The sequence below is a fragment of the Lathamus discolor genome, chromosome 9 (assembly GCF_037157495.1).
Source record: "Lathamus discolor isolate bLatDis1 chromosome 9, bLatDis1.hap1, whole genome shotgun sequence".
In the NCBI taxonomy this organism is placed as follows: Eukaryota; Metazoa; Chordata; class Aves; order Psittaciformes; family Psittacidae; genus Lathamus; species Lathamus discolor.
Window position 1 is genome coordinate 21,662,485 of NC_088892.1, and position 27,225 is coordinate 21,689,709.

Sequence of the window (27,225 nt, forward strand, 5' to 3'; positions counted from 1 at the left end):
TAAGCACTGCTTAGCAACAACTAAAACCATCAGTGGGTTATCAACATTATTCTCCATCCTAAATCCAAACCACAGCATGGCACCAGCTACGAGGAAGAAATTAACTCTATCCCAGCCAAAACCAGGACGCACTCTGCAGTCCCTTGGCATCTCAGTCTAAATTAATTCACCTCTGAAAGAGAAAAGTTCTTGAAAGGTGAGACTGGGACCCTGCAGTGAGTCAACCCCTTCCCATTAACTTGTAAATGCAGAGCAGCACCATGCTAAGAATACACCAATATGAAGAGTTATCACTAAGTGCCATACTCACAAAGCACGCATTCTTACTTCTCTCCTGGTAAAACGCTCCTGGGTCTGTAACCTCTATAGGAAATACAGCATTTATGCATTAAAATGACAGTTGTAGAAGTGATACATTCAGAAAAAGGACAGATATGCAAAGATGAAATTCATAACTCATTTATTGAATATATATATGCAAGGATACCAATAAAAAGAAACTAATACTGCAAACTACAACTTTGGAAGTAAAGCCAATATAACAGGAACAAAATATACATAACATTGTAGATAGGAATGCATTTACCCTCTTTCATACATTCCTTGTCTTTACACCTACTGTAAATGTATGTTAGAGCAAAAGCTGCAAACATTAGGCTAACCTGAGTGCTTTTTGACAAGCAACAGTTCTCCAGGATTCTTTAAGGGCTGAGATGTCACTGCTGGCTAATGGATATGCATATATATGCATATATAGAAACTGCCTCAATGAGTATAGAGATCAAGAGCTGTGTTCTGGTTTTTAACCCCCATCACTAATACAGTGGAGTCTGGTGACATGGAAGAAGAGTTCCTATTTGCTATAATGTACTTTCTTTTCTCTTTTAAGATTAATTTCATCTAATGAGGATTAATTTTCTTGTCAGTCTGATTTGACATATTAATATTTTTGGAATGCACTGATTATCACCTGCCAGAGAAGTCTGATATTTCACACAGATTATCACCTCTTCATCTTTCACTCTGGTTTAACACCAGTTTATTTTTCACACAGGCAGCAGTAAGAAGCAAGCTCTCCTCCCTGATTCCACATTTTAGGGCCAGATTCAGTACACTCACACCATCCTAGATCAGCAGAGCTCTTTGCACATGAAGATGGGGCTTTGTGGAATGTGGGTGTAACTCCCTAAGCCTTCGCACAAAACCTACCTCCTGTGGATCAGTCCCTGCTGAAAGGAGGAGAGCTTTCGATCACATCATCTACCTCATCCTAACTCGCTGCACTGAACCAGCCTCTCACCCTTCCTTGCAATGGAGAGACAGCCCAGCTTACTGCTACGGTGTGTGAGACTCTGGCATGACACCAGCTGTATCCTCAGTTATTTGAACAATATCCTTCTGATGCCTGTCCTTCCTTGGTACAGTCCTTTCTTGGTATAGCACAACCACAGATCTGTTAATAGAGATACAGTGAGTTGGGGAGATCTCTTCATACAGAGATACAGTGAGTTGGGGAGCAACCTCTTTTCTCAGAGGGTTCCAGGCATATTAAAACAGCACAAACTACTCTTGTGAGCAAAAGAAATGCCCAAAGGCCAAAAAGAAAGGCAAAAATAAAGTGGAACCAGTTTCCTAAGACAAGTCGTGTTAAATTCAGGAGTTCTCAGATTGCGAGATGAAAGCAGAAGGTGCCTATTAAAGAAAGTTCTCGGTAACAAATGGACTGCATTACCTAGCTAATTGAAACATACCTATTTCACCTATAGAGCACTTTCTTTACTTCTAACATTCTGGTAGATGCTCCAGAAGAATCTTCAATATACGCTTGCAAAGATTACATTGCTTTACCAAAAGAAAAACCAACCCAAAACATCAGACAGACCGTCTGAAATTCCAAGCTAAAATACACATAAAAAGACAGTAATGGCAGTATTTCGTCTTAAAAAAAACGATGTAAATGTTGGATACTATCATACATTGTCATGCTTTTGAAAACTACAGTTAAGGATGTAAGAGATGTACAGTAAATACACTGCTGAGGTACATTTCTTCTAAATATTAACTCCACGACAGAATTACTCCCCAGCAGGTGATGCTACTTGGGAACATATAAATACAATTTGTACATTGTAAGGCACTTTTACCCAGCATACATGAGTTGAAGTCAGTTATGACACATTTGAGGCTCATAAGAAAGAGTTTTGCTTTCGACTTTGCTTCCATGAATTAATGACAGTTTGAGACAAGCCATCTCAGCACAAAGAGGTAACAGGTAAGCCAGCCACTTACTTCTCTGCTACCCGAAGGTAAAGTGCTGCTCTGGTTCTTCGAGGCATGGAATGGGGTAATCTATTTCCTACGAGATGAATGATTGGACTGAATATTACACCAAGCAACCGACACACTATGAATTAAGAGCTCAGTCTCAAATACAATCAGTATGCTGGCAGATCTACCCCATGCAACCGCAGTTAAAATACAGTAGCTGCAAACAAAGTGCCTTTTTACCATGGGAGGGCCATGTCTGAGGCACGCATCTAGAAGTCATTTCAACATTGAAGGATGGCGTTTTGCATTCTAAAACTGTTCTGAGTGGCTGAAAAACGGTCGTGTTCTAGGAGAAACAGCACACCTCGATAGACACTGGCAATAATCGATCTGTCATTGCAATTCAAGTCACGCTTTTAATTGTGAAAGTTACAAATACAAAAGAAAAATGATCAATGGCATCATGTTTAGAGCAGGAACTGAATATTTTCTGTACACAGCAAAGAGTTCTTTCCAAACGGCATTATTCTCCAGGAAAGCAAACAGAACTGATTGAATTCTAACAGGTAAAATGTTAGAAACTCCAATATACAGTCATTGAGTCCCTCAAGACATTAAGGGAATGCATAAGAAGACAAATGACACACGTTAAATCTCTTAAAAATACAAGTAAAAAAATGCTACAGAAACTCGTGTTACAAATGAACTGGTTTTGCAATACCAATCACAGAAGAACTGTAGCAGTTTATAGTCAAATCAGTGTCTTTTGCTTGTTTCCTTCCTTCAAATCCAGGAGTTTTGTTGGGAGTTCAGAGTGAAACAAGTCAAACCCCTAAACAAACAAGTAAGGTGATGCGATAGCAACAGACAAACATGTGGACTAGGTTCAGCTTTTTGGTTTTATTTAAGTCTGAGCATGTGCTTTAACAGACCAATTGAAGAAGCTAGTAGCCATTAGAAATGACAAGGTGTTCTGACAGCAGTCACAGGACTGACCTGTTAAGTTTGGTATAGTCTAGATCTGATTATTCCCTACAGGAACATCAAACTCTAGCAAGTAGAATTCCATGATGCGATTGTTGACTTGACAGAAAGAGAAAAAATAATCACTAAAACAATAATGATGATAAGCAAAATTTCTCATATAGTGGTCATAAGATTAAAAAATAAATACCAATCTAGCAAAAAAAAAAGGTTGTTTCCTCATTCTTCTTACAGAATATGGGACCTTTATGCATATTCTGGACAAAACATGAAGTGTTCCACACACCACAGAACACTTGAGGTATGGACGTCAGATACGGTGGCTAAATTCCATAGTGAGTTAAGAGTTGTAACTCTCTGAAGTAAAAGAGATTGGGCTGCAGAGTCCAAACATTTGTAGAGTAAGGTTTTAATCACACTTGGTGAAGTGTTCTTTGTAAATCAGGGACACAGAAAGGGATGGGTCCTTGGGGAAAAGAATGAACTACAGCCCTTTGGCATGAGTTCTAAAGCTCACAGCTCAGAACCAACAGCTGCTCAAGTAAATCTCCCGCAAACAATGCTGGGCGGAATGAGCAATCACAACAGGAACAACCTGAAATGTTCAAGCGTGATTTGGTGTACACTGAGTCCTTTTCTACCGTGTGCTTTGCAAGCAAAAACAGAGAGCAGCCTTCCCATGTACAGCCTCCGTAACTTGTGTATGAAGAGAATGCAAAATTCACAACGTACCAGCTTGTTGCCACCACGAGCTTGTCCATGTTGTTCATTAAGCTAAGCTAAGACCTTCCCTCGTTGCATGAATCCACTAAACAACTTACACGTTCCAAATCTTAAGGTTTTTATTCAGTCCAGAAATATAGATCTTACTTCATTTCAATGTCTGCCTTAACTTTTGACACTGTACATATTACATATCATTTATATAGTGTTTCTTTTTTTTTTTCCAGACACTGCAGACTACAAACTACATAATATTGACATGTAAAACTCTGCCACTTACTGAAGGCTCACACACATGAACGTTTCAGGCAGTTCAATGAAACTTCTAACAGAGGTGGGCAGCAAAAAGTCACTGACCCTTTTCTGAGTTTAGAAAACAATTTAAAAGAATTAGTAGTTATGATGTCTTAGCCATTCCCAGTTCTATAACTCTGTCCCTTGAACCTGTTTAAAAAACGATGAAAACAATAGTAAATTTAAAATCATACAGAAAAGCATTCAGCAGCTCTGACATTACAGCTAGATTTAGCAATAGAAATGAGGGCCTCCCTTCTTAGACTGTTACAAAGTCAGCTGGATTTAAAAGAAACAACAAATCCTCCCCAGTTTTCTACAGTCTGCCAATAAAAAGTACTTCTCTGCATACACTAAATACTTCACTGCAATAAACTACATTAAATGTATATTGCGTTTCGGTCTCGGTAACAGATCTGTCAGGAGGAACTTCCATACCTAGTTTCCATTGAGCTGCTGCTGAGGAATGTCATTATGGTCAGTGCCTAATTTGCCACGGCTTTTGCTTTCTCTTTCTTCATCCTCTTCATCTCTTTCATCATTTCCACTATGGTTTTTACAATAGAGTCTAGTACAACAAAGGAAAACAGTTAGGACTTGGACTGAAAGTATCTACACCTGACCTTCCTCTCAAGTCATTTGGAGATGTGCTACAAGTCTGTCACTAACTCCTTGAACTCATTCACGGTTTTCAGTCAGGCATCAGTTAAACTGAGAAAGAAAACAAGGTCGAAAACCAGGCAACAGAACTTTGGTGATGCTGGGTTTGGAGAACTGCTGCTGCACTGCTCGGAGAATGCCCTCTTGTGGCAAAGCCACTCTGGCAACTCCACTAACACCAGCAGTTCAGAGCCAAACACCGCCCCCCCCCCCAATTAGCTATAAGACACATCAACGTGGAAAAATCATTACAGAAATTGCCCAGGGTTTCCTTAAGATAAATCACAGATTAACCAAGGAGGAAAATACAATACAAGTAAATGCATTTTCTCATATGACAACTCTACTACACAGATTTTCACGGAGTATTTTGCAAAGTCAGTAATTACTTAAAAATACCAATTAAAATGAAATTATTTTTTTTTTCAATGATATACTTAACTAGCCAAGTTAGGCAGAAAATGTGCCATAAAATAGCTTCACTTTCAATATAAATTCAAGAATGACGTAGGTCCTTACTTATAAATTCCTCGTGACATATTCTCAATGTATTTAGCTTTGTCTTCTACTCCACAGTGGTAATGGTATGTTTTTATGCAGGCTTTAATTTCACACCCAATAGTAGCACCAGGCTGGCTGCAAAGTGTGCATTTCTGTGCAGGGGAAAGAAGAGAACGGCACTGGTCAGCCTTTTAGTCTCTCACCTCTTAGTATTCAGTTTAGTGTTCCTCGTATTTATGACTACCGTTTTGGAACAGAGTGATTTCTCTGGCAGATCATCCTTCCAATATAAAATTAACCAAAGAGACAGGAAAACAAATTATATAATACTAACATATTAAACCCTGAAAACTAGGATTTAGCTGTCCATTGCATTGAAAATCACATGTATTACTGCACTTCCAGGACCATTTTATTAGTATTGAAGTTAGTGTCTTAATATATGGGGAATCTTCAATGGCTTTTTCCAAGCAACAATATTGTTAGGGGTTGTTACCTCCCCCTTTACTTCTTCTTATCACTTTAGAAACAACCTGAACCTTAATAAAATACAATGTGACATTTTACCAAGGTCCTCACCTCCGAGGCCTTAATACATTTTCGTATTGAAACATCAAAACAGGCGGAAACACATCACTGCAAGAACATATTCTCCAAGTTTATGTGTAGTTTTACACTGTGCTGTTAGAAACACAGGATCCAAAGCTGCTATCCTATGATCACAGAAAGACTAATAGTAATTTACTATGTACACTGTCATAAAGAACCTTAAATCCCATATGCCAAACCACCACTAATTTTTAAGGTGATGCCTACCTGGTTACCTGTTGTGACATTAACAATACATTTTGATTTTGCATTTAAAAACAGATGGAAAAGACTGTTTCACAAAAGGCAGGAGGCAAAGCCATATACACCTTAGTAGAATCCCATTCTGCAGATACATACCATTCTTTTTCCTCTCTTGATTTCCTGAAGTACAGTTTTGATATCAAAATCACCAAACTCTGCCCTTGAAGTTGTTGTTAGCTGGACAGTGCCAGAAGAGAACAACTGTAAAACAAGCAAGTCAAAAATCACTTCAGGTCACCAGCGTGATTAGAGATTTTTCCTATGTATTGGAATAACAGAGTACTGAACATCCCTTCTGTGGTTTCAGACAGCATGTGTTTACCAAACTAGGGAAAAAAGCCATGCTGAGTAATGAGTATGATGAGTACTCCTCCTGGTACCTACCCATTTGCTTTAACTGTTGCCTTGGAGAAACGTATTTTAAAAGACAAAGAAGCAGACAAAAAACAATGACATGCTGAAAACACAGAGTAATAAATGGGCAATATTATCAATCACATGGCTCAACTTTTTGGGAATATTCCATTTCCTTCCCTGTGACACAGTTATAATTCAGTTTCATGGCAGAGCTGATACCAACGTACCTGAAGAGTCCTGAGGGTTGACAACAGAGCACAGAAGTACCATCCCTACTAACATCGCCCTGGCATATTCAGTTTAAACCGTCTTAAAACCGAAGCTCAGGTACACAAGGCAGTGAAGAACACTTGAAGACGCAAGGCTGCTGGTACACAGCAGCTTCAAGTATAGGAAGACAATACTCCACAGATTGCCTGGACTATTTGTTCAGTTTGAGGTACAACAGGGACCGCTGAGGCTTGTTACTCAAAGCCCTACCTCATTCATAGGACTAGCAATATCTGCTCATGCTTATGGAAATTAGCAGATACTTTTCAGGCTGACTGCTCTCCAAATATGATCATCTAAAGGCAAGGAGGGTTTTCTAGAACTTCCATGTCCCACTTCTGAATCCACTGGTCAGTAAATTAATGAAATTCATGGATTCTTCCCAGATTTTGTCTGAATGCCTGTGGAGTAAAGGGATTTTATTTTTGTAATGGATTCTTTTAGTTGAAACTGTTTTCTGATTTCCTTTGTAAAAACTGTGTATGCATTTAGATGTTAAGGGAGCATATTTAATAAGCTAAAGCATCTCCCTGAGCTAATTCCATCTCTTAGCACGTAGCCAACTTTTATCCATATTGCCCACAGTGAAAATAAATGAATTGCTCACTTTGCAACATTTCAGTGCTTAAAGAGATCATCAGCACACAGACAATCCTCATGCATAATTACATGTGAGGGTCCTGTATTAAAATGTAAAACAGCAATTCAGACAAGATTCACGTGATAGACTGGTTCGCAACAACGCTGTTACTCACCATGCACTTATAGTGCGCTGCTGCCTTTTTGGCATTAAATATATGAAGCTTTCCTCTAGCTTCATTTTCTTCTTCACCTGCATGACAGAATCCACATTTAGGTTTTGTATCACTGGGGCTGCTTCTGTGGGGAGACCTGTCTCTCTGAAAGAAAAACATTTTACTAAAATATACTGCTGGGTTACAAATCAGGTTTCATTTTAAAAGCCTGTGGCCACCAGCTGGAGGCTCAGACAAATGCAAGCTTTAAGAAAAACTGTATTTGCAGAGAAGAAATACACAATTCTGTCTTCTAAGAAGTTTAGCATATTTACTGCTTACATAGGAACTGCTTTCTATTTCATCTGTGCCATGTGAGGACGTAGATCTAGTGTCTTCTGATTGCCCTTTTAAGTTTGTTTTTCTTGGCTTTCCCTTACGACCCCTCCTTTTTCCTTTGGGAGGTGAAGGCTCCAACTCGTGTTCATTGATACTTTCTTCTAAATCTGCTTTAGAAGTTAGAAAACATCATCAAATAAGATTCTAAAAGATCTTATGCAAAACCAAACCAACAAACAAGACATAACCTGTATTTCCTGTATTTAACCAGAAATAAAAAGAGCAGCTTTCCCCCAATTGTGACAAACATGCAACTGCAGATCCTGCATTTACTTCTTTATACAGATCACACAGCTTTGCATCTTTACAACATAGGAAGGTTTAGCATTTCACAGAATGTCTGCTTTCAGACCCCAAACCTGCCCTCAGATACATCTATTCACCTCCACTGAGAATAAGATGCATTTAAACTACACTGAAATCAGAAAATGTTTTCAACCATGAAATAAGCTTTTAATTTAAGATGCATAACTCCAGTGTAAATTGCCCTTGATGTTGTGCCAGTGTATCCAAATAACACCTCTCTCTTTGCTTTATATTAAATGATACCTTTTGACTTAAGACAAAATTCACCCATTTTGACTGTAACATTAACATCAAGTTTTAATACTGAAATGTATTTTGTCTCCATGAAACAAAACCCAGATTTCCTTTTAATACAGTGTATTTTTACATCAACAGCTAAAAGCAGCTACCAGCTTACAGAAAATCACCCACACTGACAGTATTCCGGATAAAAGATTTACAGACCATTAAGAATGTAAGAATGGATATTTTTAATACAGACACACCAAAGAGGTCTGACGAGTGCCTTTGAAAATGTCACCTCAGCTGCTGCATCACAAAACCCCAGATTGGTTTGGGTTGGAAGGGACCTCAAAACCCATCCAGCTCCAACCCCTGCCATGGGCAGGGACCCCTTCCACTGGAGCAGCTTGCTCCAAGCCCCTGTGTCCAACCTGGCCTTGAGCACTGCCAGGGATGGGGCAGCCACAGCTTCTCTGGGCACCCTGTGCCAGCGCCTCAGCACCCTCCCAGGGAAGAGCTCCTGCCTAAGAGCTCAGCTCAGTCTCCCCTGGGGCAGGTTCAAGCCATTCCCCTTGGCCTGTCCCTACAGGCCCTTGTCCCAAGCCCCTCTGCAGGTTTCCTGCAGCCCCTTTAGGCACTGGAGCTGCTCTCAGGTCTCCCCTTCAGGAGCCTTCTCTTGTCCAGGCTGCCCCAGCCCAGCTCTCTCAGCCTGGCTCCAGAGCAGAGCTGCTCCAGCCCTCGCAGCATCTCCATGGCCTCCTCTGGACTCACTCAAGCAGTTCCAGCATAGCCCAGTATTCTGACAGACTCCCCCCTTCGATACTTCAAAGCTCTACAGTTAATGCAGATCAATTCTGCAAACTTCAGCTTGCTTCCAGTCTGATGTAGTTAAGTTATATCTAATAGGAAATAACCAGCTCTATTCAGTAGTTAACAGCTTTCCTGATCATCAGCTTTTCACAGGAGGATGCTTATTCTTTTAGTACGTAACCCCGACCTCTGCTCAAACCGCAATCTATTTCAGCAGACTGGTTCACAGAAGCATCCACACACACACACACACCCCTCACTAAAGAACTCGCTTCTCAAATCCAAACCACAAACATCAGTTGTGAGTCCCCAAACAAAAGGAATTCCTAATCAGAGGATTTGGAACATCTTCTTTATACATTAATGGGGCACTTAACTGTATTGTTATTGTTATTACATCATTGCCATAGCACTTATTACCATTGTACCAGGCCTCAGGATCCAGACAAGACGTCCTATTTTGAGACTAAACGCTGCTTCTCCAGAACTTGTTTTTCTTATCTATTATCACATAAAAATCAAATCAAATTCCTATTTCCTGACTCAACTGCATTAAAGGTTGAAGTCAAAGACTTGAACACACTCCACAGCCATCAGCTTGGAGGAGACGATTACTACTGCCCAAGGCCTCGCATACGAGTGTATCCTATTAAGCTCAGCCTACTGCATCTTTTGCTAATCCCCAAGAAAGCTATAGCTTGTTGCACATTCATTAATGAAGGACAGAAAACTAACCCAGATGCATCACAACACGTTCATTCCCCCAGAGCTTTACTCTGTTGTATAAGCAGAAAGAGGCAAAAACTGAGTAAGTGAACAGAAATCTGCAAATTTTTCTCTCCTACAATGACAGATCATTCAGCTACATACAGATATTCCCAAGTTGCCACTGAAATACATCAGTCCATCTATTACAACATTCCCATGCTTTAATATATACTATTATTTTCCAATCAGATGATAAAAGTACCAGTTATTTTACTCTAAAAAACAGAATCCATGACAACGTGGATTATCTACTGAAACAATGCATTTCCCCTTTCCTTCTCAGAAGTTACTAGTATTACTTTTCATTTATCATTAGTTGCTGAATTCCCCATGCAAGATGATGCAATTCGGCTATCACACTGCTCAGCCTGCACACAGCAAGTTTTAACAACCTCCTTCAAAGACAAGAATTCTCTTATCTTGTCCCTCATCAACGTACTGAACCAAATTTGTGGATCTTTGCTCTCTGCTTTTACATTGACAGAAATCAGATGGTTGTAAGTAAACCAGAAGAAAAGCCTTACAAAAATATGACTATTGAATTCGTGACCCTTTAAACAACATCAGTAAGAAGTTAAAACTATTCCTGCCAAAAGCATTCCACGGATTTCCCTACTGTATTTGATGAAGCCAAATGCAGTCCATTCATCAACATTCCTTACGTTTTCTAAAGCTCTTTATCAATCCTGTCAACCATAATGCTTTCCACCTCTTAGTCCACCCTTATTTGCTAATAACATTAAAGCACATCCTGAACCCTCCACAGCCACGCTTTCAAAACTGGAAGTGAATTCTAATTGCTAAAACCCAAGCACACATTATGAAAACCCATGTTTTATACGAGATGTCACAACCTCCTTACAAGTGCTTCTTTTAGTCTACAATTACTAGAATATTTAATTTAATATTTGAAAGGTAAAAATGCTCTATTTTGAAAAGATTGTTTCAGTGGAAGATAAAAAACCCCGTCACCATTGCAGGGCTTTCCTCACAGGAGAACCCCTTCTCTGTGCTCCAAACTAACAGTTCCACACGAAGTTCAGAGTTCACTGAAATCAAGATGCTACCTGACCCCTTCGTTCAAATACAGCTCCTTCAGATTTAGGTCTCCTACTAAGAGTGACATGGACCTACACACTAACAGCACTGAGATGGGAGGATCTGCTCTACTACATCTATCTTCAAAACTGATACCTCAAGCCATTTAAGTACCTCTCATTTTTAACAGCACTATGAACTACAGTACAGCTTTAAAATACATCTGCCTTGGATGGTCTTTACTGTTCAATACACTGTTTGGATTGTGCCCTATCCCTCCCCTCAAGCCCACTGCCAGCTCTTACCCTGTTTCCCTGGCATCTGATGGATGGGTGTTTCCAACTTCTCATGTCAGCTTGAACTAAGGAAAACACAAAAAGTTGTTCAACACCTCCCTGACCAGATGACGTTTTCTCATGGATACCACCCTTTCTCTGAATCCCCTGAGACTCCCTAGATGTCCTTCAAATGCCCCCATCCCATAGCCCATCACTGCATCGATTGTTAAAAAGCATCACAATAGTCTCAACATAACTTTATCTAAAGTATTAAAAGGAGGTCTCTTACGAGCTTCCTTCACAAGTCCCTAAGTGCTGTATCTGGAACACCAAGCTTGATACGCAATATGGTCTGAGGAGGAGGGGTGGGGATAGAAATCACGAGGAAACATCCTATGTTTTAAAAAGCACCTAAGAACATGATACTGTAAATTCAGATGACTGAAAAGATGAGTAGCAGCGAGCCCCAGATGCGCATGTTAGAAATCCATGAGCGGTACAAAGTACCACAAAATGCCGGATCACACAAACTGTTAATGGGGAGACTCAGCTTCAGTGAGAAACCTAAAAATTCTCCTTGATCCTAACTATTCTATGATTCTATGATCATGACTAGAAGGAAAAAGGATCAGGATGTTTTGCTGCTTACAGTAAGGCTTGGCAGAGAAGAGGTGGAGATACCACCCATCTATTCTATACTGCATCAGCTCAAAATACGCGGGGAATCACCCTTTTCCAAAAGCTAGGCTAAAACAAAGTAATAAAAGAATGAAGTGATTTAAAGGTTGTGAAAGAGCAAATAAAAAGAGGATGTACACAATAAAGGCTAATACTGCTCTCAGTATCCGCCTCCTACACTACCTTAAACAACAGACTAAGCGAGCCAGAAGCAAAGGGGCCAAGTCTGTACCAGGAAGATAACAAATACAACTGACTGGCAAAATATATCTGCAAGTAGGACTTGACATAAAAAGAAGCCAAAATGCCACGCGAGGAAGTGGCTCAGACAAGCTGTTATGTAAATCTGCAATCACACATGTGTATTTTAAGTTTCGAGTGCATTTGGGATAAAACAGGCTAAAAATGACAGAGAACAAAAGCAACCTTACTGGATTTTTAGAAGAGAAACAATCCAGAGAAAGAAAAAAGCTCTTGAGCATGTTAAAGAAAGATGTGCTTGAAATAGGGCTGCAACGCAATGAACCGTAGGTGGCAACATAATCATTTCAAATTGAAAAGAAATGTCAAAAAACCTGGCAAAACCTTATTGTCCCGGTAGTCATTAATAAAAACATGAATGCATCTATAAGCATTAATAAGAACCAGGGATTTGCATAAACCCCCTTGCAAGCAAATTCATTATCGGTTAAACCCATCATGAAATAACAGCAGCTTTTATCAGCAAATGATGTGAAATGAATAATCAGAATGCTGAATATCATTTTTAGGTTGTTTGGGCTTTTTTTTTTTTGGCTTTGTTTCTTTTTAATGGAAAAAGACCAAGTTACCTGAAACATATTTAAAATGGAGAAAATAAGAGCGGAGAGGAAAAAACACTGTATTACCCCTTCAGCTCCATCACTAATATATGATCCAGAAGTACCAGATACAGGAAGTGATGACTCTTGTCCATAAGGTGGTTTTGATTGAATAGTAGCCTTGCTATGAAGTAGAGATTATTTCTTTAATTAAGTATATGTAACATAGAAAATTAATAAAATAATCTTCCATGAGCATACAATTTAAATGCTTTTTCAAGCATCTAATGGTTGGCAAAGACTGAAGGCAGGCAACACGCTATCTGCATAACCAGAAAGCTTGTGACAACTGGTATGAGAAACCTGTTAAGCTGAAGTTGGCTGACAAAGTTTCTATTTGTATTATTTCTTGCTTAGATAGGAAGGAGAATTACAACGTAAACAGCACAGGGCAGGTCCTCAAACCATTCACCACATTACTTTTACATCTTTCCCCTTTAGCTGTGGGGTTTCCCATAAGAAAACACCATTGTGGTGCTTCTGCAAAATCCCTCCTTTAGTCTGGAACAGACTGCACAGGAGATGGCTAACTTACTGCCTGGACCCACTGCATACATTTGATGCCATGTTCAGAGCAGCATTTTCCAGAAGACAGGCAACAAGAAGGCTGAGTTAGCAGAGCTCAGGAAGGATTTGTTACCATCCACCAGCAGACCTGAAATGACACCCAACTGCAACATCGCAGACACTTTTATACCTGACCGCACTAATGCATACAACATTAGGTGATTTATGTTGTGAACAGTGACACAGAAAAGGCAACTATGAACCAGCCCTGGTTAAAGGATCCACAGATGAATCAGGATGTTACCTAACTATAAAGACAAAAGACTGCAACCGTTTTTCCTGCCAGCCTCTGGCTTACAGTGCTTTGAAAAAGTACTTGGGTTGATACAGGTCTCACAGAGAAATATTACCCTCACCCAACTTGCACAGTAGTATATGAAGCATAGATTTCACATTTAATCTTTAGAATAACATGAAAAGGATGCTGAGACAGGGAATGTCCTTATTTCCACTGTGGAAACATAGTTCCCTGAGGCGCTGAGGACAGCTACAGTAGGAATTATTATGGACACTTTATTTTCTGACCCTGCAGTTCCCAAGCATCTGTTTTAATGTTCACAATAGATAGTTACATTGCTTTCTTCATTATTTTTATTTTACTGCTATGTCACAGCAGAATGAAAGTACACCCTTATCTTAGTTTATATTAAACTATTGATGATCATCTGAACTTGTTCTAAATTCACCACAGGGGCCGGTGCGGCCCTACCTGCAGGGAACAAGGATACCAGATTTCCACCTCTTCAACGACTATTTCCAGTACACTGGAATAAATCCCAACAGTTCCAAAGCCTCGGTTCAACAATACTCTATTCTTCAAAGAGAATAAATGCAATTGTATCAAACTGAACAGTAATTCAGCTTACAGTTAGCTGTGATAGTCTGAAAGCACTGGCACCAATCCCTGTAACCTGTTAGGTACTGAAAACATGGATGGCTTGCCTAAATTCCAAATTAAACTGCTCCTTGGAGTTCAGGTCAGATTGTTTTGTTAGGTTTGTAACCAGCCAGACACAAATCTAGACATGAAGCATTCAGGAACTTGTTCTGCTCCTCTGAGAAGGTGGCTGCAAATCTGTTGACCTCCCAGCCTGGCCCAAAGTGTGAGAGCAGCTCACTTTGTCCTTCTTCCAGTTACTGGGAACACAGCATAGAAGAATCACTCTGAAATACACACACACGCAAACACACACGCGCAAAGGAAATACACAGAAATACAGTTTTCCCATTCTACATCATCTGAAGGCTAGGTCATACAGATAAATGAGACAAACTCAACAACCTGCTGTAATAGATAATGAATTTAAGAGCACAATACTTTCCTGCTGTGTTTCATATTTTCCTATTCAAAGAAAAACAGGAGGTAGTTCAGCAGCTCCTGTCAGTGAAATGAAAATGAACTCCCACTGCTCATTAATTTTGTCTTGATGAGTAGAGAGATGCTCAGTCTGATGAATTCTTGTGCCACCTGAACTTCATGACAGCAATAAATAACATCTAAAAGGTCCTTTTTATTAGGTTCTGATTGGGCAATTTTAATTCTAACACAGGTCCTTCAACCACATTCCCATGCAGCCCCAAGAAACTCTCTTGAACCGTTATTAAATGGTTAATAGATATTCTTTTTAAACTAGAACTTCTACCAAAAGCGACATCAGCCAGATTTTAGACCTGAACAACTATTCCCCCTAAAGCACCTATTTTCTAGGGAAGGGAAATAAAAAACACATCTCACTGTGTTAGTAACTGTACTGTTACTATTAGGAACAGTACAGCCTACAGAAAATGAACTCTTCCGGACTGCATCAAACTGAACCCTCCCCAAAACTCTTTGAACATTCACTAGCAGAAGGGATATAATAAAAGTATTTGGACTGCAACAATTAAATCTGGATACAGAGAACAAAGCATAAACACACACACCACCACCACCACCCCGAGATGTTCTACATTGACCAAGAGAAAAGCAGAAACAAACTACATCCCAGAGCAGAAGCAATAAGCTTCCATTAAAAGGACTGATAATTCCAGTGCTTCTGTGCACCTACACTGAGTGACATAACCACAGATGAGCTTTAACTATTCTGTTATGAAAACACTGCTGAGAGCAAGGATGCAGGAAAATGAAACAAAAACAAGAGTAAAACCTTTCTGGTTTTACACTCCACCATTCTTTCACATTGAAATTCCTCTTTGCTATTAACATTTTCCTTGAGAAATGAACCCACAAAATACATCTACAAAGCTTAACCTCCCCATCTGGTTACCATTCCAGTAAGGAAATGTCAGCATTTAAGTACTAAGAAACAAAATTCCTTCATCAACTCTGAAAAACACACGGCTTATTTCTAAAGGCAAGTCTTCAATGGAGCAAAACACCGTTGCTATACAATGATGTAAGTCATTGCCATAAGACAGGTGCAATATGTACTTTTACATTCTTTTAATTTAAAGGAGGTCTATCACAAAAGAGACCTGGGTTTTGGCATTACCAAATCCCTAACTGTAAGTGATTATATCCTATGGGTACAGTTCCCTCAACTATGTGGACTACAAAGAGAACATACTCTTTGGAACATTTAGAACATACTGGGTAAAATTCCAGTCAAATATTACATAAAAAATCCCAGAAAACAAAGGAGTGAATTCCAGCTACACGTATTTCTAGAACTAAACATTTTAAACCAAAAATACGTGCAAAGTTCAATGCTAAATACGTTACTATTGGGTTCTTTGGCCTCGGTTTTTCTGAATGACGGTGTTTATTCCTCCTTCTCTAACCCTCAATCTAAGAATCTCTTTGGATGAATCTAGTTTAATGCTTTCATAAACTGCCATCATCAACACTTAAGAAAACAGCCAGTATGCCTCTAGCAGTTTTTTCCCACATCTTCCCAAATATATCCATATAAAATTGAAAAGCCTTTGCTGTTAGAGAATGACACTGTAGCACTGGAGATCATGGTTTTCTGGAAACTCTTAAAGAAAGCACAAGTTCAGATCCTGCAAGGAATTCCAAGCACAGAACTCTTCCACTGGCATTGGGCTCCATACAGAATTGGAGGCATTTTTAGGTAAATGTCCAACATGGAGCCATTTGGGAAGTAATATAAAAGATCTTGTTGAAATACCAGGTAAAGTGGTTAATCTCTCTCTGGACTCAAATGCCTTTGATATTTTGTTTCTAACCCCAAACCGAAGTGCCAACTACAGGAGAATGTGGCCCTGTCTCTCTGTAGAACTAATACAACATGCATACTGCTTTTCTTATTTAAACCTAGTAATAGCAAAATCAAAGAGTGTTTTAGACAAAGTGCACAACAATAATTATGTAAACAGTCAAAAAATGAAGTGTTCATGTGGGATTTTCTACTGCCTTCAACACCATTCTGAACATTGACCTAACATCCAAACCCTACCATTAATATATCTGCTACCCAGAGCATAAAAGTAGTGCATTAAAACCTAAAAATACATTTGGCAGAGAGAGACTGAAGTATTTATGAATGTGATCTTCACTAAATGAAGTCAAATACATGTTAGTTACATCTGATGGCATTACAATCGAAAGCAATGCAAAAAGTAACCTAACAACTGCTTGCTTACCTAATTCAGATACAGTGAAAAAATGGGAAAAGGAAAAATCCCTGCATAAATACACAACAGCACAACTAGTTTGGAATTGCAATGGACCACACGATTTATCTACGTTTGTGGCATATCATTCCTCATGCATTTCGCTACTCTCCTCTGCAAAGAGGCACAGGTTTTATGAATGTATTCACAGCTTTTTTTGTTTATCAGAATGACTCAGAACTATATTTGTAAGTGATCTGATCACAAACCTTTGCATTTACTATTGGCTCCTTCTTATTTGAAGAGTTAAACTATTTAATACTTTAAAGTGAGCATTTAGAAATATTAACAATAGCAAAAATCAGCTGGGACCTGACAATATATTTTAGATGTTAATATTGTGTATATTTAACTACAAATACAAGCCAGCTTTTTCCCCAGAAGGGAATGCATTACTTTTACCCCAAATTTGTTTTGACAGAACATCAAATCTTTTGAACATCCTAAAATTGATGGTTTGGGAGGTTTTTCTCTACCTCGACCAATAATGTTTAGAGAAAATACAGCAATCAGATGGGCTTCCAAACTCACTGTTTCTCAAAAAAAAAACGTACTTCTGATTTTTCCTGAAAACATTTCTATTCTCCAGAAAAATTCAATGTAACCAAGTATCTTTCTACAATGGGAAAAATTTATATTGAATAATTTTACCTTCAGAGTTATGCGTAGTTTTCTTGTGTTTTCGACATAAAATCCTATAAACAAAGTAGTTGAAAACTGTCAAGTCAGTCACGATTCACAGATTATTTACTCATCTTTTAAATTTAAATGCCAGTACATTTTTTTTCTCCCACTTCCAAGACAAATGTTGCAGTGAAAATACGCTTTTCTGGCACATCACTAGTTTGAATGCCACAATCATCATTAGAAAACTTTAAAACAGTTTTGTTTAGATTCCAAAGTGGGGGTTTGGGGTTTTCTTTGGGGTTTTGTTTCTTTTTTTAAAACAAAGAATGTGAAATATAAATACAAAAGTAAAGATAACAAATAATAGTTACATGTAAATGCCTTGTGAGGGTTTCTCTCTTATCTGAGCTTTATCATGCAAAGCACAGTAGTAGTGATATGTCTTGTGACATGTTTTCACATCACAGCCAATGGTCGCTCCAGGACAATGGCATAAAGAGCACATCTGTAAAGAACAAGAAAGCACAATTCATGTTACTATTGGCTTACTATTTCTCAGTTCAAAACCAACATAGTAATCACCCCTGGTGACAAAATAAATGAAGTTATGCACTTGGTGTTGCTCTTCCAGCTCTTGGGTGGTTTTAATCAAGGAGAAATTTGCTGCAATTCTGCAACAGTGCCAGAACCATCTTATTACATTATCAGATTAACCATTAACCATCAGATTATCAATTAAGTGAAGAAAATAAGTAATTTACTTTCATGGAATGTATTTGATGATGTGATGAAAGCAACACAGCTGCTCACCTAAATAACGCCCTCCCAAGGACAAGCTGTTGGTTGAAACCAACTGTTTCAGAAGTTACAACTCGAATTGTACCTACTGAATTCTGAATTACGTTATGAAGGTAGAAGGAATTAAAAAGACACCCATCTGGCAATGAATCCTGCAGTCAGAAATGCCAATGACCTGCAAACCTACCTTAGTCTCAGCAGTCAAGTTTACCTCTTTTTTTCCCATACCTTAAGTCATTTCCAAAACACTGAATTTAGTGAAGTAGTTGCTAAATACAATGAATTTATTTCAATTAGACTAAATTTTGTTCTTTAGATTTATATTACAGAAAAGGTTAAGTGGGAGCCTGCTGCTTTACTCTTCTTTCCTGCTAACTAGTTCTTGTTGTAGTAGAGTCATCATTGCTTAGGATACATCAACTATCATGCTCCTAACCCTGTCTTCGAGGAATATACTTCCTGTCCGCAGCACTGGCTTAGTCAAGTTCTTGTTAGTCCCAAATATGCCAAACACCCCATCAATGTTATGTATCGCCATCCTGGTTTTCAATTTTAACAAAGTTAAACTTAACAGTAAAAATGTCAAAGCCTTGGATCATCTCCATTTACTCCTCTGCAAGCTCAGAAATGGTCTAGCTACATACCGTTCCTCGGTTGTTATCTAATTTGTATGAGTATTTCACCTCATAAATTTGTTATACATTATGGCTTAAAATAAAACCACAGCTGATCAAAGCTCTTTATAAAAGCCGAGGTTTAAAATACATCCATCCAATACATTTTAGTCAGTACTAGAGTATTCTGAAGGCCAGAAATGACTAAAAGAAAACTTTCTTTTTATGAACACTGTGATGTATGACCAAACCAGACCACAGGTATTTTTATATTGATTTATTGCTCTATGTTTCCTGACAAGAATAAAATATTTATCCCCTTGGTACAAGTCCTGCTGCCCAAATGGTCACTGTCAGGAGATTAAATCGTTCCCAAGCTAGAACAGGTACATGTGAAGTCTGACAAGCTGCAAAGTAAGTAAGCCCTTTGAAAAAAGCCCTCCCATGCACAGCTAACAGCAAGAATATCACGAGTGACTTGTACTGCCAAATATTTAGACAAGTTCTTCAGTTTTTATGACTTGCCTATTAAGGTTTAAACCCACAAACTTTTCTCAGACAGAAACATATTACCAGAAAGGTTCTACACGTCAGTCACTGTCACTTTGGTAAGGACCAAGCCTGTTTCCAGCACATACCTGGTCAACAGCAGCACCTCCTGAAGGAAGGCAACTACGTAAAGTCTGTCAGCAGACAAATTTAGTCCAAGCTACCAATATAATTACTTAACCCAGTGCACCACGCTGAGATATTTTTGCTCAGTGTGCTCCCACATAAAGGAACAGGCTGGAACTGAAAGCAGACCTGAGAGGGGGTAGCTGGGCTAACGATAAACATTTCACTTAAAGCTTCCCATACAGGTCAACGGAGAAAGACAGAATCCTCCAGAGAGGGATTCAGAGCTGTAGTTCTCTGACAGCTACAGGCAGAGATAAAGCACTTAAATTAGGATCTAAAATGGTCTCGTAAATTCTCTCCACATAGGAAATATCTCAGGACTATGAATCTAGTGGATTAACCAGACCCAGGATTTTTGCAGAAAGCTGGACAAAGTGCCTGATATGTACAGCTACTGAGCTCCAAGCATACATCCATCCACGATGCTGCTCCTTGCATCAGTGAAGGAACATAAACAGATTCAGAAGCAGAAAGACAGAAATCACCAATGACATAAAAAGAACCTTAAAAACCCCCAAACATTTAAGAGACCCAAGAATCAAAAAAGTTTCTTTCCAATCTCTAGTTCCATTTAATACCATGTTCTTTGAAAATTCCCAACCACACCATAAATGACTTGTGAATAGTTACTTCTTTATGCTTCAGCTAAACAGAGCAAATAAAGTTCCCCGTGTTGGAAAGGATTCAATTGAAACACTGGATGAAATATTAGGCTATTATTATACAATTGCAGTTCTACTATAATACTTGGGACTACTCTTCGTAGACCAGGACCTGGTGAATGCATTAGAGTGCTTTAAATAACTAAGCTGAAAATGTTTAATGTGAGGAACAAATTGATTATTTGTTAAAAGTATTTTTAAAAAGCCAAATGGAAAACAACTGGGTCTAAATAAAAAAAAAAAGAAAAAGAATAAAAAATAATGAATCAGCTTCCTGGGAATTATAAAAAGTCATTGCTGCTCAGTTCTCCTGTGGAGCTGTAATCACTATGTACCTACATATCTATGTTCATCTGTACTCACAGAATCATCTATTAAATCATATAAAAGGAAGCAATGAAAGTACTTTAACTTTGGTAGTTAAACACAGATTTTGGCAGCAAAACCTAATACTGATAAAGGCACAATAATACCCTCATGAGGTCCCTAGAATGTGGGTTTCTTTCTGGAATCTAACACAAAATAGATTCAATATATTAGCAACATAAATTTAGGAATGCTGTTGTTCATACGCAGCCCATTAAAGACGGGCATAGTCTGTAAATGAGTCTGCAAACTGGCTTATCTGCTCCATCTACATTTGCCAATGAAGAAAAAAGTGACCGTAAAAATAATAATTCTGGATTTATTTTTTAATAATTCCATAATTAAGCTACAATTCTTACAATGAGATACTTACATGAGACCAGAACTTGACTGGAATAAACAAGCTATTTTTTATCCTTTCCTAAAGATACTTCAGGGGTTAGTTAACAGACACTGAAATTTCATTTCAATGTCAGTATAATCATATCTACTGTGGGTTTCTGTTCATAGATCAGAGACCAGTTTTACTTCAACATGTTCTAGAAGTTGTCTATTGCCTCAGAACACAGACAAAGGGAGCACTTAAAAAATAAAAGGAAAACAGCAAACCAGAAAACACACACACACATATATATATATATATATAATACACTGAACAACTTCATGGTAAACTATATAGAAGGTAAGAAAATATTGTCTTTCATTTTCAAGAGCCAAAAATAGAGACTTACCAGTTTAGTGCCTCTCTTGATTTCTTTCTGAATATCTTCAATAGAGAATCCACCAAGACTCTCATTATCAGTGTGTGAAGATACCAATGCAGATGAGAACAGCTAAAATTATAAAACAAAACCCATTTTTTTAAGTTTTAAGGGTATAAGTGATACAGAACATCCACATCTATAAAACCCACCAATATTTCAAATTACAGTGGTTAATCCTTTGTGCCAAAGGCAGAGCTGGGTGAATTTGTCACTGGTTTGTAGTCTTTTACCAGCTCCCTACATTCCTTTTCTTTTTCCTATGGTAACTTACCATACATTTGTGATGTGCTGCCACCTTCTGGTTTTCTGACATCAATAATTGTCCACATTCATTATCTTTATTAGATCTACAAAACCCACACTTCCTTTGTCTTGAAGAGACTTTTTTCTGTCCAACTGAGCTTGTCATGATTTTAAATGACCTCAGAATGCCACTCCAATCCGCTCAAAGCTACAGGGAAAAAAAGGCGCAATGAGCACGTTAACATCAACAAAAGGCAATTTAAGTTACATTTATAAATACAATATTGATTGCTTGAAAGCGATCTATCCCTCTTTACTTTTTTCTTAACGCCACTTCAGGGTATCCAAATAAACATACAGTGTCATAAAAAGCTGGGAAAATACCGCGTGAGCAAGCAGAATTAATTCTTCAGGCAAAAAAGGTCTTAACATTAATATAAAACTCTGGATGCTAACACAAAACTTACGGGAGAGTAGAAAAAATACAAAAGTGGAAAATACAACACAGTCTTTAGGGAGAAAAAAAGGTTACTGCAAGTCTTTCATTTCATTCTTACAGTTTTACATTACAGCAAAGGAATCTCTAGAAAATGCACTACCTGTACATGCAATAAAATTCATGAGACCAACTTCTACAAGAGAAGCAAAGATAAACCCCAGAGTCCAGAACACGTTATGAGTGCTCCCAAAGTCTCAGGGCAGAGGAGTTATTACCCTTAGATGAGGACGAGATGACAAGATAAAACCTGGGCATTTTAGGTACTGCAGAGATACATCATGGCCAGTCAAACAGCATTAGGTACCAAATTTTGGCAGTACCTCCGATTACCCTGCTGTAATGTAAGCCTTTTCAAGATCCACAATTTAGGAATATCATTCCAGTTTCCAGTAAGTGCATGAGAGCTGCTATCAGAAAAGTAACTGAAGATTAAACCCAACAAGAACCACAAACTTTTTCACCTGTTACCATTTTAAACCATAACACCGAGGTCCCAATCCAGAGGCAGACACTGCAGGTTAAAAGAGGAAATATCTAATGTGCTGTTTGGACCAGTATTAAGTAGTTTGTGTTCATTTGCTCCTACATTTCCCAAGAAATAAAATATAATTCTCTCCAAACAGACCTTCTTACAGCTTTTCACTTTGGAAATCTCAGCTTTACTGTCAGAATTTGCCACAACTGCAATGAAAGCATCCTCCTCAGCCTTTGTCTTCATTAGACTCATCTAAGTAAGAAAAGTCACTATATAGCTCGATATTTCTGTTGGGAAAAACAACCCTAAAATCCATTCATAAGAACTGCAGAGCTGCAATACATCCGAATCATGCTACAGTGGCAATCTGCACCAAAATGCATGCCTGGGCTCTGGAATTAGCACAGGCAAACCTGCCTGCTTCCCGGTGCTAACGCTCGCATCACTCACTGGTTTTCTAATCGAAGGCAGAGGAACGTCATTAAGTTACTGTTGGCATCTAATCTTGCTAAAAGACAGTCCCACTACAATCTCACTCTCCTATTTCAACAGCTTTCAGTTTGAACTGTGTGTCTTGTGATGTTTACTATGAAACTCCTGCATCAAAAGGTGTCTGTGTCCTGTAGCTGTTACTGCCTTTGCTGGATCAACAGCTTCATTTGCTGTCTTTCCTAACTGAAAGCAGTGTAGAAGCCAGTGACGCATACTCATAAGAAGAATGCACAGATTCCAGATCTTGCTGATTTGCACAAAAAAATGTGCCAATCTGGATCAACTGGTCACACCCTTCTGCAGTGCCAATAGAGAGTCCTTAAGTGTCAAACACAAAAGAATTACTATACTGTATTCTTCTGGAGCAAAAACAAAACAACACCATTCTGTAATCCCTTCTGCGTAGAAAGAAGAAATGGTTCCGGAAGGAAACTTACACAGATTTTTAATTAAAAAATAATAATTAAAATTATTAACCATAATTTTTAAAACTCAAACAAAAATAACATTTAGGAGCAGGAAAAAAAAATACCCTACAAAAGACACGTGCAAAATAGTATCACAAAGATTTTTTGTTTTCAGGTCACATTAAAAGGCTTAACATAAATCCCATAGTGATGGGTTAAAAATACATTACAAATTTAAAACGCAAGAAATTCTGCTTTGGTATTAAGAATCTGATACACACGATCATTTGGGGCTGTTTCATTTTATATTCAGACTGTATTTTCAATCTATTGACAGCAGTGATAGTAGTTCTTAAAAGGAAGATCAGGAGTTTACTTGAACACACACACACGTTCTACTGCCTTAAAGTAGTAAGAATTTCTGCTATAAAACCCAGCTATCCTTCCATTTAATAAGCAAATTCATATTTTAGGAAATGCAAGCAATTTATAGAACACATAAAAATGTATTAAGTGACTCTCATCATCTTTCATTTAAAGAATAATAACTTTCCAAGCACCAAGATGCTAAAGAACCTCCTCACAGCTGGCTGCAGTCAGCTGCCCTCAGCTCCGTGCCTTCCCATGCACTAACAGCCTGACAGAACCTAACTTCTTCAAGTACTTTGGCATCATTAGATTTTTTAAGGCTTACAGTGAGGTTAAAACTAATGCCAATATTTACCTGATGGTGCACCGATGTTGGTATTAAAAAATCAAAATAAACTCCTAAATACTACGGTTTGGAATATTTCTTCAATTATAAATAATTTAACACTCGAAAAATTATTTGTAACACAAACAGACCAAAAGCATCAGGGTACACCAGAAAGGGGACCCACGTTCTTTTCCCCATCACATTAGATTACTCCGGAAGCATTTTACAAGGATATCTAAAAGTTTTCTTTCCAATCCTGTGCTCTTTGCATTAGTGTTTTCTCTACCATTGGGTATTATCACTGGATATTAACACTATTTATTTTCCTGCATTCCTAGTAACTGCAGGAAAATAAATGAGCATGAGCAATATTTCATATGCATTTCAGTTATAAACCTCTCCCTAAACTATGTGTGTTTGCCCATAAATGTGAGAAAACACTCCCCTGTGATCACTTTTCTTGTGCCAAAATCTACTTCTTCCCCTGTCCATTTAAAAATACCCATTTTTTTGACAACAAGAACCAAGTTACGCAGCTCTGCTACAAACCCAGAGCCATTCTGAACACAAACACTCCAAATTCAGTTTTCATCTCTCGAGTTAAATCACCCCAAAGCAACCAATCCAGTTCGCCAAGTATTGAGCTACATTTCCTCGGAACAAGAAAAATAACGCACCTTCCAAACAGCTCACTAGTTCTTTTTTTCCATGTTTTAAAAGCTAACGAGTGAATAAAAGACTTCGAAAATAGCATTTAAATATCCCGTTGCCAGAATCTCGTTTGTCAGAGAAAGTCTCACAGGTTTGATCACAGAAAGCGATGTGCTATGGAACGTCTGCCTGGGAGATCCTGACCAGATCTGAACACGTGTACCGCAGACCACAGATGATTACATACAGATAAGTTTTCCATAGGCTTGGTCTCAAAAAACAAGGGAAAGTTTCACCTACCCTCAAGTCACAAAAGAAGAAACTCATTCAGTGACTCTTCCCTCCAAAATTGGGGTTCATTTACATTCACATTTCTTAATGTCTACTAAGGTATTCTGCACAGTGCTTCCCCCAACAGCACCTTTCTTTTTTACCTTTAAAACAAAGTGTTTGACAAACCCCTACAGTTTGCACCCTGTTTACTGAGTTCTAGATGATAGATTTTGGAACATAGAAGAAGAGTGCAAAGAAGGGTGCCCTCGGTGCCGGAGTCATCGGTCAGCATCCAGGAACAGAAAGTAATCTGCATTCTGATTTCTATTTATTGCCTAAATACACTTCAGGAGCTTCCACCTGTTTCCAGGAGTTAAAGCCCCACTTGTATTCCCAACAAAGGGCAGTAACCCCCACACTGTGCTTTCCCATGGGAAGCTGGGTTTGCTGTGTGATTCCAGATTCATAGTACTTTAAAATCACGACTTTTACTGAAAGAAAACCTCCAAGAGAAGTACACAAGTGGTGTAAAATACCAACACTGAAGAGGTTTGGGCTCTCAGGAAACATTTGTGTTCATCTTTCCCAAGATGCTCACTACCAGATTCTCTCTTCAAGAAACTTTTAGGTGCTTTCTAGTTTCTACAGTCAATCACCCATCATTGGGGGCATTACTTTGGAGAAGGGGGGTGAAGCTGTGGAGGAAGAGGGGTCTGCAGTTGAGAGCCCAAAGTCACAAGTCCCACGGAAATCCCTACTCAAGAGTTAAGCTCACACAGCATTCTACAGCCACTAGAAGAAGCGGGATAAGAACTTCTCCATGTAACTTCCTTAAAGGAAAAAAAAAACCCAAAACCCAAAGGGGGTAAAGGTGGGTGCAAGGGGAAGGCCCAACGCTGGGAAGTCTGAACAATAAGACCAGAGCAGGTTAACTAAAGGCTACACGGAGCCCGCAGCGACAGGGATCGGGCAAAGAGCACAGCAAAGTTTCCACGCTCCGCGGGAAGCAAGAGATGGGTCGATAACGGCACCGGCACCTCTGCCGCTCGCCTCCCCGGGGGTACGATGGGGGTCAGCGCGGCGCCCTTCGGCGAGGGATCGCTGCCATTCCCCTCTCAAAGGCCCGGCCACAAGCACCAGCGAAGCCGGCCCCCCCCTCCCCGCCGGAGGGGCTGCCGAGGGGGGCTCGGTGGGCGCGGGGCTCCCGGGAAGGGCGATCACCAAATTTTGGGGGAAACGGGACTCGGAGACAAGGGGGGGCGGATCCTCCAGGGAAGGAGGGAGCGGGCCGAGGCGGGCGGAGCGAGCGGCTGCCATCGACTCGGGGAGGGGGCGGGGGGCGGGTAACGGCACCGGGGGTCGCCCCCTGAGCAGGCAGCGCTGAGTGCCGGGTCCTGCCCGGGGGTGCGCAGCTCGCTGAGGCCCAAGCACCGGCGGCGAAGCGGCGGAGGGGCAGGGCGGGCTCCGCGGGTCGCGGGGGCTGCGGCCGGGCGGGCCGGGGTCTCGGTGCCTGCCCCGGGCGGGCGGCAAGGCGGCAGTTGGGCGGGCAGCGAGGCGGTTGGGCACCCGGGCGGTCACTCAGTCAGTCACTCACCCGTGTGGCGGGTGTGTCGCCGGGCAGAGGCGCAGCGCTGGCGCACCCCGCGGCCCGTCACCACCGGTCGCTCGCGGCCGCTCAGCTCGCCGGGACCGTCCCTTTCATTCGGGGCAGGGGACGCTGCGCCGCCGCCGCCGCCGCCGCCGAGCGCAAGCACGCACGCACGCACGCATAAGC

General features: G+C 39.7%; 1 protein-coding gene across 3 annotated transcripts; it reads right to left on the reverse strand.

Annotated features, from left to right (window-relative positions):
* Positions 1-443: 443 nt before the first annotated feature.
* PHF6 (PHD finger protein 6) lies at positions 444-27,213 on the reverse strand. 3 transcript variants are annotated; one of them, XM_065689630.1, is made up of 11 exons: positions 27,046-27,213; positions 21,986-22,165; positions 21,682-21,783; positions 18,204-18,337; positions 17,857-17,900; positions 7,986-8,149; positions 7,665-7,808; positions 6,379-6,483; positions 5,449-5,582; positions 4,708-4,837; positions 444-4,419 (listed from the first exon to the last, which is right to left on the reverse strand). In XM_065689630.1, exons 2-10 carry the CDS (start codon positions 22,121-22,123, stop codon positions 4,708-4,710), a joined length of 1,095 nt encoding a protein of 364 aa, XP_065545702.1. In that variant the 5' UTR covers positions 22,124-22,165; positions 27,046-27,213; the 3' UTR covers positions 444-4,419. The 3 variants fall into 3 exon arrangements, with proteins under 3 accessions (XP_065545702.1, XP_065545699.1, XP_065545700.1); XM_065689627.1 differs by having other exon boundaries at positions 7,986-8,152; XM_065689628.1 differs by having other exon boundaries at positions 444-4,837; positions 7,986-8,152.
* Between the last annotated feature and the right edge of the window lie 12 nt (positions 27,214-27,225).

Excerpts from the sequence above, each read along its gene's own strand:
- PHF6 (XM_065689627.1), bottom strand. The coding sequence starts at position 22,123 with ATGACAAGCTCAGTTGGACAGAAAAAAGTCTCTTCAAGACAAAGGAAG. Across the intron at positions 7,809-7,985 it reads AAATAGAAAGCAGTTCCTAT|AGAGACAGGTCTCCCCACAG; the intron begins GTAAGCAGTAAA and ends TTTTTCTTTCAG. Across the intron at positions 5,583-6,378 it reads TCAAGAGAGGAAAAAGAATG|AAATGCACACTTTGCAGCCA; the intron begins GTATGTATCTGC and ends TCCCCTGCACAG.